The sequence below is a fragment of the Osmerus mordax genome, chromosome 3 (genome assembly GCF_038355195.1).
Source record: "Osmerus mordax isolate fOsmMor3 chromosome 3, fOsmMor3.pri, whole genome shotgun sequence".
Taxonomy (NCBI): Eukaryota; Metazoa; Chordata; class Actinopteri; order Osmeriformes; family Osmeridae; genus Osmerus; species Osmerus mordax.
Window position 1 is genome coordinate 2,763,148 of NC_090052.1, and position 16,832 is coordinate 2,779,979.

Consider the following 16,832-nt stretch of genomic DNA (forward strand, 5'->3'; position numbering starts at 1 on the left):
GAGCTGGGTTATTATTTGATTTGCCTGCTACAACAAACCACGTAAACATGCTAAGAGCCAGGTCACCTGGCCAGGTCAACTTCTGAATCTCTACATACATGACACCAAGCATGGTCGAAGTCAACCAATCAGATGGGCCGTTTGCAGTGTTTAGCAGACCCCCAGGACATGAATTGAGGCACGAGGGAGGAGCCTGAGACAGGAAGTGGGGGGAACTGGGATGGAGGAGGGAGGGAGGTTGGGTGGAGGGGGATGCAGGGAGGGTCCCCACCGGGTGAGATCACCCTCCTCCTGTGCCACCATCTGCGCCTGAGCCCTAAAACAAAGATTAGCACTTTTTCTTGGAGGCCTCAGCAGATCCAGAACCTCAGATCTCCATCCAAGTCCTCTTAACTCCTGCTGCAGGAGACTAGGCGGTTAGTGCCCACCTACACTATGACTAATCGTTCCCAAACATCACCTTGTTGGGAAGGGCGTGTTGTCAGCAACTCCTTACATTTACATTTAGTCATTTAGCAGACGCGACTTACAGTAAGTACAGGGACATTCCCCCGAGGCAAATAGGGTGAAGTGCCTTGCCCAAGGACACAACGTCATTTTGCACGGCTGGGAATCGAACTGGCAACCTTCAGATTACTAGCCCGATTCTTTAACCGCTCAGCCACCTGACTCCTTAATGCCAGTGGTACAGGTTATGGAATATCTGTATCTCACGGGTTATATCTGTCTGATTGTCCTGCTTTCGGCAAATCAGACCCAGCTGTAAGGCAGACAACCCCTTCACAACCTTTCATTCTAGATTGTTCATTTGCTTCACACTGTGTACTGGAAAAGTGTGATCACGGCAGCGTGCGGTCGCGGCCTGCAGGGGGAGCCTGGGAGCAGCGTGCGCTCCAGACCGGAGAGCAGACGGTCGGGAGAGCGACTCTGTCAGACCAGACCTGCCACATCCCCAGGTCTGAAGCACCAAGACGTGTTCTCACACAGCAGCACAGCAAGAGCAGAGCTCACACACACTCAAACACTAGCGCACACACGCACACACGCACACACACACATAACACGCACGCACGCGCACACACACGCAGGGTTACGTGTACACACTTTTCCAGTACACAGTGTGAAGCAAATGAACAATCTAGAATGAAATGTTGTGAAGGGGTTGTCTGCCTTACAGCTGGGTCTGATTTGCCGAAAGCAGGACAATCAGACAGATATAACCCGTGAGATACAGATATTCCATAACCTGTACCACTGGCATTAGGGAGTCAGGTGGCTGAGAGGTTAAAGAATCGGGCTAGTAATAAGAAGGTTGCTGGTTCGATTCCCGGCCGTGCAAAATGACGTTGTGTCCTTGGGCAAGGCACTTCACCCTACCTGCCTCTGGGGGAATGTCCCTGTACTTACTGTAAGTCGCTCTGGATAAGAGCGTCTGCTAAATGACTAAATGTAAACGTAAATTAGAACAAGATGATGCACAGACTGAAGTGACAGACTAGCACACAGCACCACTTAGTGTCAGAGGCCTGTAACAACAGCCAGAGAGGGCAAACCTCGCTAGAACATTCGATTTGGCATGTCCTGTCATTCTGCTGTGCTCTTTGAATCTTTTTTATTATTATCTGTATTTATCCTTGGGTAACAATTGTGTGTATTTGTATGTGATTGGGGGCCGGGAGGAAACAGATCTTGTTCCACCTTGATTGGATCAGAGTCTGATTGGGAATCAGGGTATAAATGAGATTAGGAGTGGTCGGCCGACAGCCCAGATGGAAGCCCTCTCTGGTGTTATTAAAGGGCTCTTACATCCATTCACAGTTCCTTAAAGCCCTACTGCATTACCCAGGACTTAGCACAGGCTCAATCAGGCCTCTTGGCATCATGTCGTGTTCTTGGTTCCCTGCTTTCCAGTGCTGGGAATTTCGCCCGCTCGTACAACGTCGATTCAAATCGAAATAGAAGAATTGAGGAGAAGAATCAATCAAAAAAATTTAGATGGAATTTGATCGAGTCGTGTGGTGTTTTGATCCGCAACCATCCCCCACGGTTTGACTGGTTATCGCGACTTCTATGTGCCCCAGAGGACACAGAGACAACTCCACAACGACGCCGAACAAAACATGCTTTATTTACATGAAAAAACCCCGGTCATTCAATCTCTCAGAACTTTCCGGAACCAAAAGTATGAAGACAGGTGTGTGAGGTGTCAAACATAACTACAGGAATGTAAGATGTGCTGGTTGAGCGAGAAACAGAGTCTACTAAGTTGGCTGTATTCAGCGCTGTGCTGAAGGCTGAGCATGGGATAGCCCTGGTGTTAGGTTGGTGTCTGTTCTTCTGGCCCGGGGATGACCAGAGCAGAGCCACCCTGGGCTAGGTGATGACGCAGCCCCCCTTGTCCTTGAAGGGATTCTTGTCGTCGGGTACTCCCTTCATCAGAGGGTCGTCACCAGACCGGCCCTCTACGTAGTCAATCAGCTCCTTCGCCGTCTTGGAGATCTGGAACAGGGGGGGTCGGGGGTCAGTTTCGATGCGATCAATCCCGGTCTGTCGTCTCTCTCTCTCTCTCTCTCTCTCTCTCTCTCTCTCTCTCTCTCTCTCTCTCTCTCTCTCTCTCTCTCTCTCTCTCTCTCTCTCTCTCTCTCTCGTCTCGTCTCTCTCTCTCTCTCTCTCTCTCTCTCTCTCTCTCTCTCTCTCTCTCTCTCTCTCTCTCTCTCTGGATACTCACAGGTTCTCGTGGGGTGGAGACCTCCTTTTTCAGTTGGTCCAGCTCCATTTTCAGGATGTCCTTGTCGGACATGTCTCGAGCCATCTTGCCCTGAGGAGGAGGAGGAGGAGGAGGGGGGGGGGGGAGATGGAGGAGGGGGAGATGGAGCAGGTCGAGGAAGAGGAGGAGGCGAAGGGGGGCCGTTTCAACACAGGACAAAAAGGGTGGAAATACAAGCTGTAAGATCAGGCACATGAACGACCAGCAGATCCACAAAGAGAAAAAAGACTTTATTCCTATTTTAGTGGAGTCATTGGTTGCTACGAGAGCATTCTTGTTTGGTATTAGTGTTCATAAGAACTGTTTAGTGGGTAAGTCCCTGATCCTCAAGTCTTAATGTTCACCTTTCAAATCCCTATAATCCCCCCTTCTTAGAAATCTCATGCTGGGATGGACTGTCCGTTTGCCCCGATAGAGGGAATCTTCTCGATATGAAAGGACAGGATGTGTGGAAGGAGCACAAGCTATGTCACAACAAGCTTGTGGGATTAGCCAATCAGAGCGTGCGCTGGTATTTGTGTTTGCCTAGAATGCCACAGGACAGGATGAGTAGATCAGTAGGTTGAATAACAAGAACTTAACATGGTTGTGTCACATTGGTGTCAAGGAGCTTTTTTGGGGTCACATTTCGTTTTCCACAAGGACATCCAGGAGAGCAAATATATTTCAACGGTATTCCTTGACAGAGTGTCTACAGAAGTCATAGCCACTTTGAGACATTAGTGAAAATGTGACAACCAGATTCCTTTACAGAAAGTGACTGCATCTCAACAGTCTGCACAAAAAGAGAGCACCAAACAGAGCACCAAACAGACCCATAAGATCGACGCAATACCTAGAATTAAGCACCTAAAATAAACAAATATCAAGCTTGTAATCTATATGTAAACTAGTTACAGTACGTTAAAGGGTTAGCTCATTGGTTGAAACAAAAACCTAAGTGTTACTCTCTCAAAACCGAAATAGTTGTAGGTAACTCTCTAAAAACTCTATCAATACTATTATCAATACTTAAAAGAATCAATACTTGGAGTTGCTATCTCAGGATAAAGATGTGCACATTGTGACATTTGTTCTTCCTCCCCTATTTCTACACAGGCCTGCAAGTTGACATTTGGCAGTGAAAACTATAAGAGTTTACAGAAATCGCAATAAATGACTGTGATCTTTACATCCCACTGTCCGTCATTGATATGAGTCATTCTAAGACCTAGATGGCTAGACTGTGCTAGAAAAACTCTACAAAACAAGTTCAGACACTTCTGAGCGCAAAAGAAACGTTTTTTTGTGCTCAGAAGACCAACAAAAAGAATCCAGATTTGAATCAAGAGTTTCTAACTGTGTGATAAAAGCTGTAGACACTGATGTCACTCCATGGTGGAACAGCAGGCTACTCACCGATTGGTTGGGGGGCAGCTGCTGCAGGAAGTTGTTGTCTCTTGTCCTCTAGAGGAGGGTGTGATGGACCCGCCACCCTGAGTCCAACTGGCCGCTGTGTTCCCAGCACCTTCCTTTTTAGCAGGGTGTCCAAAGGGGCGGAGTCTAACCCCAAACAGGAACCCACAACCTCGCTGTGGCCCCTCCCATTCCCGCTGATGAGATTAAGCAATCGGACTAATTAGCCAAGCCAAATGTCAAGCTGGCCTGAGATCATCTTGGCCGCGATGTTACAAAAGCCTGGCAGAGAACCAGGAGGGAAGCCCGCTGCCTTGATGCTGATCGTGACCTTAGTAAATGAGGTTGCGACCTCTAGCTCTTTGTTGTACTGACGTTTAGCTCCTCTTGCTGGCAAAACTGTGACCTCTGACCCCAGGGTATGGATCTAAGCCAGGTCAAACATCAAAGTCACACAGGAAAACAAACACAACTGCATGTTCAATATGGTTACATTACATTTAGTCATTTAGCAGACGCTCTTATCCAGAGCGACTTACAGTAAGTACAGGGACATTCCCCCGAGGCAAGTAGGGTGAAGTGCCTTGCCCAAGGACACAACGTCAGTTGGCATGACCGGGAATCGAACTGGCAACCTTCGGATTACTAGCCCGATTCCCTAACCACTCAGCCAACTGACTCCCCGTCATGTCCATGTGTTCAATGTGTCAATGTGACACACACACTACCTGGTGAGACACTACCTCTCTGGATTGTCTAAATACATTAGGGTTCTAGTTCCGCCATGCAATTTTCTTTTTCATTAACTGTGCAGCCCCACGTGTAGTCTCGGATGTTTAAAGTTTTGGAAGGGAAAGTGATTATGACAGCATTAGCTTGTGACCTTTATACAGTAAATAGGACACGGCAGAAACAGAGGCTACACAAACCTCAACAGAACAGTCTGCTAGTGTTCTCTGGTTTCTCTCCACTGGTATACACAATGGCTGTGAAAGGCGATAGTTATAGAGTCATTAGAATAGTCGAGAGAATGCGTAAACTGGAATATTCCTTCATATCCTAGTAAAACCACTAGCACTAACAGGATATACTGCCATCTTCAGGTAACAGCTGGTTCTGCAGGTAATTACATTTTGTACCGACATACCATGCCAGTATGTGCAGTAATTGGGTTAGTTAGGTAAACATCATTCCAAGCCATTGAGCTCCACATTAACCTACACATCCCTACTCACAACAGCCTCTTTCTGTCCTGTCTGCATCCACACTTGCCCACGGACACGACCGCTAAGCCTATCACAAAGCTGTAATTATTCAATCAGTGTATCTGTCGAAGGGGTCATAGTTGTAGTTGATGATTTTAACGAGAGCCTAACCTCTTAGCCAATGCACCACCATCTGACAGAGAGACACAATACAAGAAGAACCATGACAAATCCAACTGCAGCTAGCCACCCTCAGTATCTAACACCTGGCTGGGAGTCCGGTTTAGTTAGGGTTAGAGACCCCTCTAATTCCATTAGCAACAATCATTTGTTTCTACAACAGGTCAGTGTTGGACAGTATTTTATTGCTACCAGAAGACAAACCTTTTTGCAACCCCAGTATGTAACTACTCCATGTCCGAACAACACAACCCCACCACAGATAGATGTGTGATAGGAGTCACTAGTTAACATACAGACACACCTTATCAGTTGGTACAGCCCTTTACAATCAGATATTTAAGAGATTCAAAGGGTGTAATCTAAATGTCTAAAAGCAGGCGATCTGTCGTGTTCCGTGAGGCCTGCCGGGCAGGGCTGGGTGTGACCTTGTCTTGAAGCTGGTGCCCTATCCGCCCTGATGTCCGATCGTGACTCCTTGACCGACCCTCAGATTACCTCAGATGAGAGCTGTTAGCATGCTTCCAGACCTATTCCTGGCAGGTCCTCCTAATCTGATCCCGGGGTCTAATCCGTGAGATCAATGAAGACATTCTGTCACTCATTCATGACCTGCTTGCTGGAATCTCTGCACAGATTCGATCGAGGACATTCCCGCATACATGCAAATGTTTTCACACTGGCTCCCTGACAGCCTGTTCGTGTTGCTCCTTGACGCTACTTGTTAGACTTTTTCTTTGATGTGGGTGTTTACATTTACATTTAGTCATTTAGCATACGCTCTTATCCAGAGCGACTTACAGTAAGTACAGGGACATTCCCCCGAGGCAAGTAGGGTGAAGTGCCTTGCCCAAGGACACAACGTCAGTTGGCATGACCGGGAATCGAACTGGCAACCTTCGGATTACTAGGCCGACTCCCTCACCGCTTTAATAATAACTGTTTTGCTTAGTAAGTAAGTAAGACTTTATTTATATAGCACATTTCATACAAGAATTGTAGCTCAAGGTGCTTTACATAAAATCAATAAAAACAATAATACAAGTGATAAACAATTCAAACAAAAATAAAAATCCCAATAAGATCTCTGTTCAAGAGAGAAAACAACTTTAAAAGTAGGAAAACTTTTTGAGATAAAATTTTTAGATAAAATTACTTAAATGCTTCGGTAAAAAGGTAGGTTTTAAGCTGTCTTTTAAAAATGTCTAGAGTGTTTGCTTCCCTAATATTTATGGGTAATTTGTTCCATAGTTTTGGGGCGTAATTGACAAAGGCCGAATCACCAATCTTCTTATGACTGCTTCTGGTGACCTCTAATAGGCCTGCATTTGATGATCGCAGTGTTCTAGCTGGTGTGTAGTTTATAAAGGAGTTAGCAATGTAGCTAGGTCCTTGTCCGTGTAGAGCTTTGTATGTGAGGAAAAGGACCTTAAAGTCAATTCTGAAGGTAACAGGGAGCCAGTGTAAAGTAGCTAGGACAGGACTAATGTGTTCTCTCCTTTTAGTTTTGGTTAATAATCTAGCTGCAGAATTTTGAATGAGCTGTAGTTTTTTTGGGAAGACCAGTGAAAAGTGCGTTACAGTAGTCCAGCCGGCTGGATATAAAAGCATGAATTAACTTCTCTGCATCATTTTGGTTTATGAATGGTCGTACCTTTGCTATATTCCTCAGGTGAAAGAAAGCTGTTTTGGTCACTTTATTAATGTGAGAGTTGAAATTCAAATCTGAGTCCAGGATTACACCGAGACTCGTCACCTCTGGTTTAAGACAGGGGGTTAAGCCTCCAAGATTCTTAATAAGCATCTCTCTTTTGGATTTGGGGCCACATAGTAGGACTTCGGTTTTGTCTTCATTTAATTTAAGAAAGTTATCATTCATCCATTTGTTTATTGCCAACAGGCAGTTGGTAATGGAATTGATGGCCGTTGCATCGTTGGGTTCAGTGGATATATATAGTTGTGTGTCATCCGCATAGCTATGGAACTCTATGTTATGTTCTCTGATTATGTCGCCGAGTGGTAACATATAAAGAGAAAAAACTAATGGACCTAAGCAGCTTCCTTGAGCAACCCCGTAGCAGTTCTCATGTTTCTTGGACCTATGGTCACCTAAACTAACATAAAACTTCCTTCCTGTGATATATGATTTCAGCCAGTTCAATACACTATCCGTGAACCTAATAAGCTTTTCCAGTCTATTGATTAGGATGTCGTGATCAATTGTATCAAATGCTGCACTGAGATCTAACAGGATAAGGATAGAGACTTTATTTGCATTAGAGTTTAGTCTGAGGTCGCTAATTATTTTGGTGAGAGCAGTTTCAGTACTGTGATATTTCCTGAAACCTGACTGCGAGACTTCCAGGATGTTATTTTCTTCAAGAAAAGAATTTAATTGGACTAAAACTATCTTTTCCAGTACTTTACTAATAAATGGAAGGTTTGATATTGGTCTGTAATTTGCAAGTAGACTGTTATCCAATTTGGATTTCTTTAATAGGGGCTTTACAACAGCTGTTTTGAAGGCATCTGGGAAGACGCCAGTTCTAAGGGATGTGTTTATAATCTCTAGCACCGGACCTGAGACACTATCAAACACTCGCTTAAAGAATGTTGTGGGTATAGGATCAATATCTGAGGTTGTGGAGTTAGATTCGCTGACAATTTTGGAAAGTTCACTAAGTGTGATACAGGTAAATGTGCTCATGGTTATGTTGCAGAATCTACTGATGTCAGTTTCGACCCCACTATTAATAATACTCGCTCTGATCAAAGTTATTTTGTTCTTGAAGAACAAAGCAAGCTCTTCACATTTAACTGCTGAGGATGGAGGTGGGGCAGGGACAGTGTTTAGCAGCTGGTCAATGGTGGAGAAAAGAACTCTGGAATTTCTGGCATTTTCTGTAATAATGTTGGAGAAATATTCTCTCCTTGCTAGACGGATGGTTTTGTTATAGGTGGTTAGTGTATCCTTGTAGATATTGTAGTGGATAGTGATCTATCCACTACAATGGATAGAACCCTTGTTTTATGTGATCTCTCACCAGTTGTTCTGAATGCCTGGTTAAATCAATCAAATATCTGTGGCTTTGTCTCAGTCCTCTATCTCTAACTTCCTCATCACAGCATCACCGGAGCTGATAGCACACAATCAATACAAAGAGAAAGAAAGGGAACATGACTTTTCAAGAAAAGATTTGTTTAATCAAAACCATCGTGTAAATGTTGCATCCTCTACAGTGTATGTACTGTACATGTAAACAGTGGTGTACCCCCAGCACAGCTGCTGGGAATAAGGCCTCAAATTTCCCAAGTAATAATAAGTCATTATTATTATTATAAGTATTAAGCAGTTACTGTTATATGTAATAGTAAGTCATTGATGTGCTACCGCAAACTATCCACTGCACATCCACGCTTTCTCTTCAGACGCTGCTTTGAACAAATCTGCGTTAGGTAGAGTGCGAGGATGTCTTATGCGGACCTGAGACTTGTACGGCTCTCCAAAAGAATACTGTACTACAGGCCGTCACGAGGGTCACCTTCACATCAAGAGGCTGTGTGAATGCGAAAATCATTCTTCGCGAAACTCCCCGCTAATCCAAAAGGGAGCGAAATGCAATTACAAACATCTATCAAGTTCGGCAGCACCCTTTTGGTTGTTTCAGTCTCACCTCTGAAAACCTCAGCCCAGCACATTAACTTGAAACGATTGCAGGGTTCAAGTAAACAAATTCTTGGTAACTTCAAGTGACTTGCAGTAGCCTTAAGATAAGAGCAGTAATAGATAAATAATCATGGTATCCACTCCTAAGTCCAGCATCTGCAGGGTTGGCAGAATTCCAGAAATGTGTAGTGCACACAACACAAACTAACCCCGTAACGCACTACTCCAAAAACAGTTTATGAAAGGATCGAACTGCTCTGCTCGTCTAAAAACCTTGTGGTGTAACAGAATGTGGGTCTTGGGAGCGTGTTAGGAGTAGGCGCTGTCAGGAGGGGATTCAGGATTGGAGGGGTGGGGTCTGGGGGGCGGTTCCTCCTCCTCCTCCTCCTCCAACCGGCTCGTAGAAGGAGTCGGGAACCCGCTTGGCATACTCCACCAGCTCGTACGAGTCCCTGATGTCTGTCAGGCCGAACCAGAACACGGTCCAGCTGCCGTTGGCGAAGCTTCCGTCACAGTGTTTGAAGTACCTTGGGATAGGTGGACAAGTTCAAGTTTATTTATAAAGCGCATTTAAAACCAAGAAATGTAACCAATGTGCTGTACAGCAGAAATATAAAAATACGAAATAATATCAGAAGTGTGCAGAGGTAGGACTTAAACCTACAGGACATCTTCCAGGAATAGGGACACGTGCTTGAGTACCTATATTATTGACAAATATTAAACAGGTGTAGTGTATGTGTATCACTGATAGATTATCGTTTACTCCTACAGTTTTCTCCTCCACAAGCTAAACACAGACAGCCCAGGCTAGGTAGCGTAGCGGCTGCTCCTAATCTGGACCCGTTCAGCAGCTTGGGGTCTCACCAGGGGTTGATGCGGTTGGAGCCGCGGGACCTCCAGAAGAGGCGCCCCAGGTCCTGGCGGATGCACTGCCAGAGGACCTGGCTGGTGCCCTGGCCCTGCTTGCTGCTGCTCACCACAAACTTGTCCAGGTAGGGAGTGGCACTGCCCACTGGTTCCTTGGTGATGATGGCCGCCGCGCTGTAGCTAGAGGTCACAAGTCAAGGTCAAGGTCATTGGGTTTTGTGCAGTTTTGTCCCGGTTCAGCTGGTGGGGCCTCTCACCCCTGGTCCTCGGGACCCGCTGCCCTGCATGCGGTAGATGTTTCTCTCTTCCAACACCTGGTTCAGATGAACAGGTCCTCATCAGGCCTCTGCAGAGCTTGGTTACGACCCGTCCATTTGAACCAGGTGTGTTGGAAGAGAGGGAAACATCTCAAACGTGCAGGAAAGCGGGGCGCCCGGGTAGCTCACCAGATACACGAGGGTACCACGTCGGCTGAGGCCTTTCCGCAGCGGCCTGGGTTCTAATCCGGCCTCGGCCCTTTGCTCCGTGTCTTCCCCACTCTCCCTGCTTTTCCTGTCACACTTCACTTACAAACGATCCAGCACTCATAAAGACTTATCTTCAAGGAACCGACCAAACATGGGCTGTCCGAAGGCCTGGCCCACTCACCCTTTAGAGAGGTAGATGGAGTGGAGGCGTCCCTTCAGAGACTCGATGTAGTCTTCCTTCAGGGTCTTGTCGAACGACTTGTTTATCAGAGCCAGCAGGCGCTCCAAGTCGATGCCTTCTAACGAGGTGTACCTGGACACATTTAGTCATATTTACATTTAGTCATTTAGCAGACGCTCTTATCCAGAGCGACTTACAGTAAGTACAGGGACATTCCCCCCTAAGCAAGTAGGGTGAAGTGCCTTGCCCAAGGACACAACGTCATTTGGCACGGCTGGGAATCGAACTGGCAACCTTCAGATTACTAGCCCGACTCCCTCACCGCTCAGCCACCTGATTCCCATGACACACAGGGGGAGGGGAGGTCAGTCGTCAGCCGGGCACTTCCTGGACTATTCAGGATTAGCTGGCCTATTCAGGATTACCTCGGTCTACGTGTCGCCTGTACAAAGTCAGCTCGACGTTCATCGAGTCATTTATTATTTACATTTAGTCATTTAGCAGACGCTCTTATCCAGAGCGACTTACAGTAAGTACAGGGACATTCCCCCTGAGGCAAGTAGGGTGAAGTGCCTTGCCCAAGGACCGGGAATCAAACTAGCAACCTTCAGATTACTAGCCCAATTCCCTAACCGCTCAGCCACCTGACTCCTTATTATTAGTACTGCTCTGTTTTGATTCTTTCCAGGACGAATTAAGACGTAAAACAGGTCGAGAGTCTTACCGGTGAATGGGGTCTCCGTTTTTAAACAGGGTTCCCGACCCTGTAACAAGAGAGGGACATGGGGGAAGTGAGGACAGGAGACATGGACTAGTTGGTGCACTGTTGCTTGCACACAGGTTAGGTCTGCTTCTGTGGTGTCCCATAACCCAAATCAACTTCTATGGCATCGGGCACGTACATCCAGACTGGTAATAAGGACCCTTTAGTTCTGCCTGAGTCGTTTGTATGAAGATTTATGACATGCTGAACCGTTCCAAGTTCCAAAAGTTAATTGCACACAAAGCGAGATCGATTAAAACACCACATACTTCCAGCTCATCGTAAAAAGTTAATTTAAGCCGTGCATGAATCCAGAATAGAGAGAAACTTCCTGACTTCTAGTATTCAGGAAGAGAGCTAATGCAAGAGGGCCATCTATAGGTCAACAGCTATATGTTTTGTTACCAGGCTGGCCATGTGGGAATCGGAGCGGTCTTCTCGGATGGCAAACTTTTCCAAACATAGCCCTGTCTTCGATTACGCACATCCTCTCTTGGAGTAACACGCGAGTGGCATGCACAGCACGACACTGGCTCACGCATGATGCGCATGCCAGCATGTCGATCACCCAAAGAGAGTTTGCAATGTCCTGAAATGTCTATTTTTTTTTCAATCCCTCCAAACCGTTACATTCCCCAACAACTCAATTTGAGTGAACAAGTCGGCTCGGCCCACGGGAGCCCAGGAGTTGACGTGGGAGGGGGGGCAGAGTTCTTGTCCTCAGAGGCACGTGGAGTGGAGGGTTGGGGTTGTCACATTGAGGTTAGTATGTGAGGGGTTAGGTACTCTGCCTGTCCCTAACCCAGCACATTAGGGAGGGAGGGATGGGTGGAGGAAGAGGGGGAGAGGGATGGATGGGGGGAGGCAGGGAGAGGGGGAGAGGGAGGGAGCAAGGGAGAGACTGAGGCCTCTGGCCAGCCTGACCTTTGTGACTGAAGAGCTCAGTGAGCAGGGTGTTGCCGGAGGTGATGACGGCGGACGACTCGCAGGGCAGCTGGTTGAGGAGCTGGGCGATGGTGGCCACCCGCTGGCACTCTGCCAGGCTCAGCCACGACGCACTGGTTAGGCCCGGCAGATCCCCGGGCAGAGACACCGAACCCAGGACCTGGAGGAGGGGAGGGGCCGAGGACAGGAGGGCGAGGATGGGATGGGCGGAGGGAGAAAGGGGTAGGAGAAGGAGGCGTAGAGGAAAGTAAAAAATAAAAAGAAAGAAAGATTTACATTTAGTCATTTAGCAGACGCTCTTATCCAGAGCGACTTACAGTAAGTATAGGGACATTCCCCCGAGGCAAGTAGGGTGAAGTGCCTTGCCCAAGGACACAACGTCAGTTGGCATGACCGGGAAGCGAACTGGCAACCTTCGGATTACTAGCCCGATTCCCTCACCGCTCAGCCACCTGACACTGAAAATTATTTATACTTAAGTGACCCAACCCGAGACCAGGTTTTAAAACAACCTATCCACCCACACTGGGTTTCTGACGTGGGATTTCTAGCAACAACAAAAAAAAGAAGTAAAGTAAGACTACTAATAACCGGACAAAAACACTGCATTACAACCAAAATACTGTAGGTAAACTGTAAACATCTGCTCCACTGACTTCTAGAACCTGAATGTACAACAGTACACTGAGGCCCTTCATTCTTTTACCAACCCCTTCACACACACACACACACACCTTGTGGTCCTGGTTGCGTAGACCACCCCGGCTGTTGAGGAACATGACCTTGAGGGGTTTCAGGACCCTGGAGATGGCTGCAGTCACATTGACCGAGTCCAGCGCTACTGAACACCCAGTGGTGTTCCTCCCCACCGGGCACACTAGGGGGATAGCGCCACAGTCCAGGCTCCACTGCAGAAGACCGCTGTCCACGGATATAGGCCCTTCACCACTGCACGGAAAGAAGGGTGATTACTGTGCTGCGCGCGCAGGGATATAGGTTGATCTTCCCTGCAGTGACAAGCTGCATGAAAAGACGCTGCCAGAGATGTTCCAGATTTGATTTGCTCAGCTTGGGAGTGAAAGTAGAATGTTTGAGGCCGAGCTGTAATATTGCCTGTGTTTTTGGAAAGGAATGACGTGTTTGACCACTGAGACTGTACTGTTGTTGTCTTGTAAGCCCATGAGGGTTGGGTATTTTGGGTAAAATAAAAATAAAATCCATTAATCAAGCAGGACAGACCCAAAAGCCTGTCCTACAGGTTGTTATTTATCAACAAACGTATTATTTACAAATATTCACTGCTCAACAATTTCTTACATGTCTCCTTGGATAGAAGAGTCTGCTAAATGAAGGAACTAATTGAATTAACTCAATTAATACAATGGCAAAAATGATTCATTTGTGCTCAAAAGTAATGAGGAAAAACTCTGAGCAGAGTCCAGCTGTGTTGTCTACTTTGTGTTGTTATGGTGACTGTACGTAGGCTGACCTGCTTCCGTTAGGAGGGTCCTGTTGCAGAAGCAGTGCTTCGGCACTAAAGAAAGGTATGACCGTGGCCGAGTGCTGCTGCAGTAACTCCGTCAGAGCCTGGCTTCGCTCAACTAGGTTCGCCCTGATGTTGGACGTGGACTCTGCCAACACCTCCTCCTCCACCTCTGCCCGAGAAAGTCCCATCACCACCACTGGCTTCATGTCCATCCGCTGCAGGAAGGAGAGCCCGAAGGCCAAGCTCTGCAGCATGTCGCTGCTCTGAAACACGGACTTATCCACCTGACGTCAGAGATATCATGTTTTAATGATTGTAACATGTTTACCTGCACATTCCGCCTGCCCCCTCGACCACCCCAAATAAACGGAACACTATTTGAGCAAGTGAGATTTTGAATGATTATGAAAGACAAAGTGTATTTTACAAAATATAAAATCATAACGGAGGTTTCGGCTGAGCTTTTAAAGTAGTAAGAGAAAGGCTGAACTTTTTGTGATGCGCTAAACACAGATGTTTCCCAACGTCTGCACAGTTGCCGATCAGTAGGTATAGCACAAACATTTGAAGCACTCGAGTGGATGCAACTTGTGCAAACAGATGCGTAAAAATACACAATCGTGTGAAACAGGCGTAACGCAAATACGACAACGTCTGTAGGCTCTGTTTTTGATTACACTACTCAACATTTAGATGGTCGTTTACATACTCGAATTCTGACTAAAATAACTAGCTAATACTATAAACAACGGGGAGAACAAGTTAACTCTAGACGTCTGTTAGCACTACATTAGCATGAACACATAAAACAGAGTTGTCATGCGAACAGACTGGTTAGTCTACGTCGCTGTTGAAAATGACCAACTAGTAATTGGCTAGGCTAATACTCGTCCATATGAGCAAAAAAAAAAATACAGACGTTGTCGAATTTGCGTAAAATGTCTTTCATTAACAGGAGTACCACCCATTTGTAGCACTAGACTACCCTTTTCGTGTTGTGGCTTAAAGTAATAGGCAGCGTAAACAGCAACCCCGTTTTGACGAATTTAGCAGCTAACTAGCCTTTGCTAACTGTAGCCTCACACTGCACACTTACTTCTATAACTGCAAATGCAGGGGCTTGTGACAAACTCGCTCTCTGGAACTGGGTTAGCCAGTATCGGGCTTCTCTGGGGTCTCCACCAATTTCATTGAGAAAAGCCTTGACATCGCGATATATTAGAGTGCGGGTTGACAACACATGACGGTCAGAGGCTGAGAAAGAGTTGGGGAAATCTTGATGTCCCAGAGCCGGGATTTTGCTCCCGTGGCCGGCCGCGTTTGAACTCGCTAAACGGCGCTGAAGTTTCAACATCCTTCGGTGACCGGTGCTTTGGGAGAGCACCGGTGATGGATTCGATAGGTATTTGCCAGCCATTACCATGGCCCTGCAACTGGAAGTGCTACTGTTTACTTTTGCCATGTTGCCTGTTTGGAGAAAAAAAGATGATCACGCCCTTGAAGTGGTCTGGATGCCTCCTCGTGTGAAGGGGCACTAGGCAAAACAGGCAGTCTCGTCTGTCAGCACTTTCCCAAACGTGGGCAGTTCAGATTTCAATGGGAGGAGGGATTTCACTAACCTGCGCTTTTGGGAGGTGGTTGCCAAGGATACATACAACCAGAATCTCTTGATATCCCGATTTGATTTGTATTCCACTTGTTGGTGTATTCACACACTTATTTTTTATACGATAAAGCCTAGCCTTTTAGGACAAACCTAATTTCAGCCTTAGCAGGTGAAGAGCTATAGGTAATTGGGAAGTCAGGCTAGTTGTCGCTATTATTCCATTTAATAGCCTATTCCATTAAATGTGGATATATGTTCAGACTGTTATATTTTAAATAGCCTATATCTCCGTGTGTGCGTGCAAGTTATGAGTGTGTGTGTGGGCTGCATGGTAGATGTTAGGCTATGTGTGTTTACATATAGGCCAGGGTATATGAAATATGAATTCCTTAACTTTGACATGAAGCAATCTTGTGTAGCTATGTTGTCTGTAGCTCTGACTAGTTAAAACAATAATTACATTACCCAAAGTTGTTGTGAACATTTTGCACTTCACACGAGGTGGACGAGGGGTCTTTGAATTCGAAGATCAATCGTTGGATAGATAGACTGAGAAAACTGATAATACAAAAACTGATTATAGAAAACTGATAACAATAGAAAACGGATGACATATAAACTGATTCAATAGAAAACTGATAACATCCTAATAAAAGTCTTCTGCATTCCAATTCCCTTGCTATTATTGAGATTAATTACAATTCGGGATTGTATTTAAGGTAGCAAAGTCAACACTACTGCATTCCAGTATCCGTTTATAGGTTATGTAAGTGGGGCATCCTGAACAGGTTGTTGTGAGTGTGCTTGTGTGTACAAAAACAGAAACACTGAAACAAAGGAAGGGAGGGATGGATGGAAGGTGTTTCCAATCATTCATTCTTCAGATTGCTATGATCAATGTCACTCCAGCTGCAGGTTACATTGTTTTTGTGACAATAAGTGCCACAAAACTCAGTTCTGGCCATTCCAGTTCAGCTACATACATGCATTCATAATGAACTTGGAACAGGGTTACTGGGTAAGATGTCACTGGGAACTCTGTCACCTGTGTGTCTATGGCCAATGACCTTCTTTTCGTTTAGCTAGGAAATGTATTTATTTGTGTATTGGTTTTTCTACTCTTTTGAATCTAATTAGGCCTTGGGGCCTATACGTGTTTAGGCTATAACGTGTTGGAGGTATTTGAAAACAATTACATGCTTAACTTACATGTACAACTGGATCAATAGCCTACTTCGTCTCAATACTGATCGTTGAATGACAGTAGCCTACAGAGTTTGTAGTACTACATAGCCTAGGT

The 16,832-nt window shown here is 45.9% G+C and overlaps 2 protein-coding genes across 2 annotated transcripts; both read right to left on the reverse strand.

Moving 5' to 3' along the window:
• Window positions 1–2,277: 2,277 nt before the first annotated feature.
• gngt2a (guanine nucleotide binding protein (G protein), gamma transducing activity polypeptide 2a) lies at window positions 2,278–8,645 on the reverse strand. The gene is made up of 3 exons (XM_067232868.1): window positions 8,592–8,645; window positions 2,729–2,818; window positions 2,278–2,499 (listed from the first exon to the last, which is right to left on the reverse strand). Exons 2-3 carry the CDS (start codon window positions 2,810–2,812, stop codon window positions 2,374–2,376), a joined length of 210 nt encoding a protein of 69 aa, XP_067088969.1. The 5' UTR covers window positions 2,813–2,818; window positions 8,592–8,645; the 3' UTR covers window positions 2,278–2,373.
• Window positions 8,646–8,729: 84 nt separating this feature from the next.
• Window positions 8,730–15,444, reverse strand: nags (N-acetylglutamate synthase). The gene is made up of 8 exons (XM_067233590.1): window positions 15,023–15,444; window positions 13,930–14,210; window positions 13,175–13,388; window positions 12,420–12,600; window positions 11,457–11,496; window positions 10,733–10,864; window positions 10,082–10,264; window positions 8,730–9,741 (listed from the first exon to the last, which is right to left on the reverse strand). The coding sequence occupies exons 1-8, from the start codon at window positions 15,386–15,388 to the stop codon at window positions 9,552–9,554; spliced, it is 1,587 nt and encodes a 528-aa protein (XP_067089691.1). The 5' UTR covers window positions 15,389–15,444; the 3' UTR covers window positions 8,730–9,551.
• Between the last annotated feature and the right edge of the window lie 1,388 nt (window positions 15,445–16,832).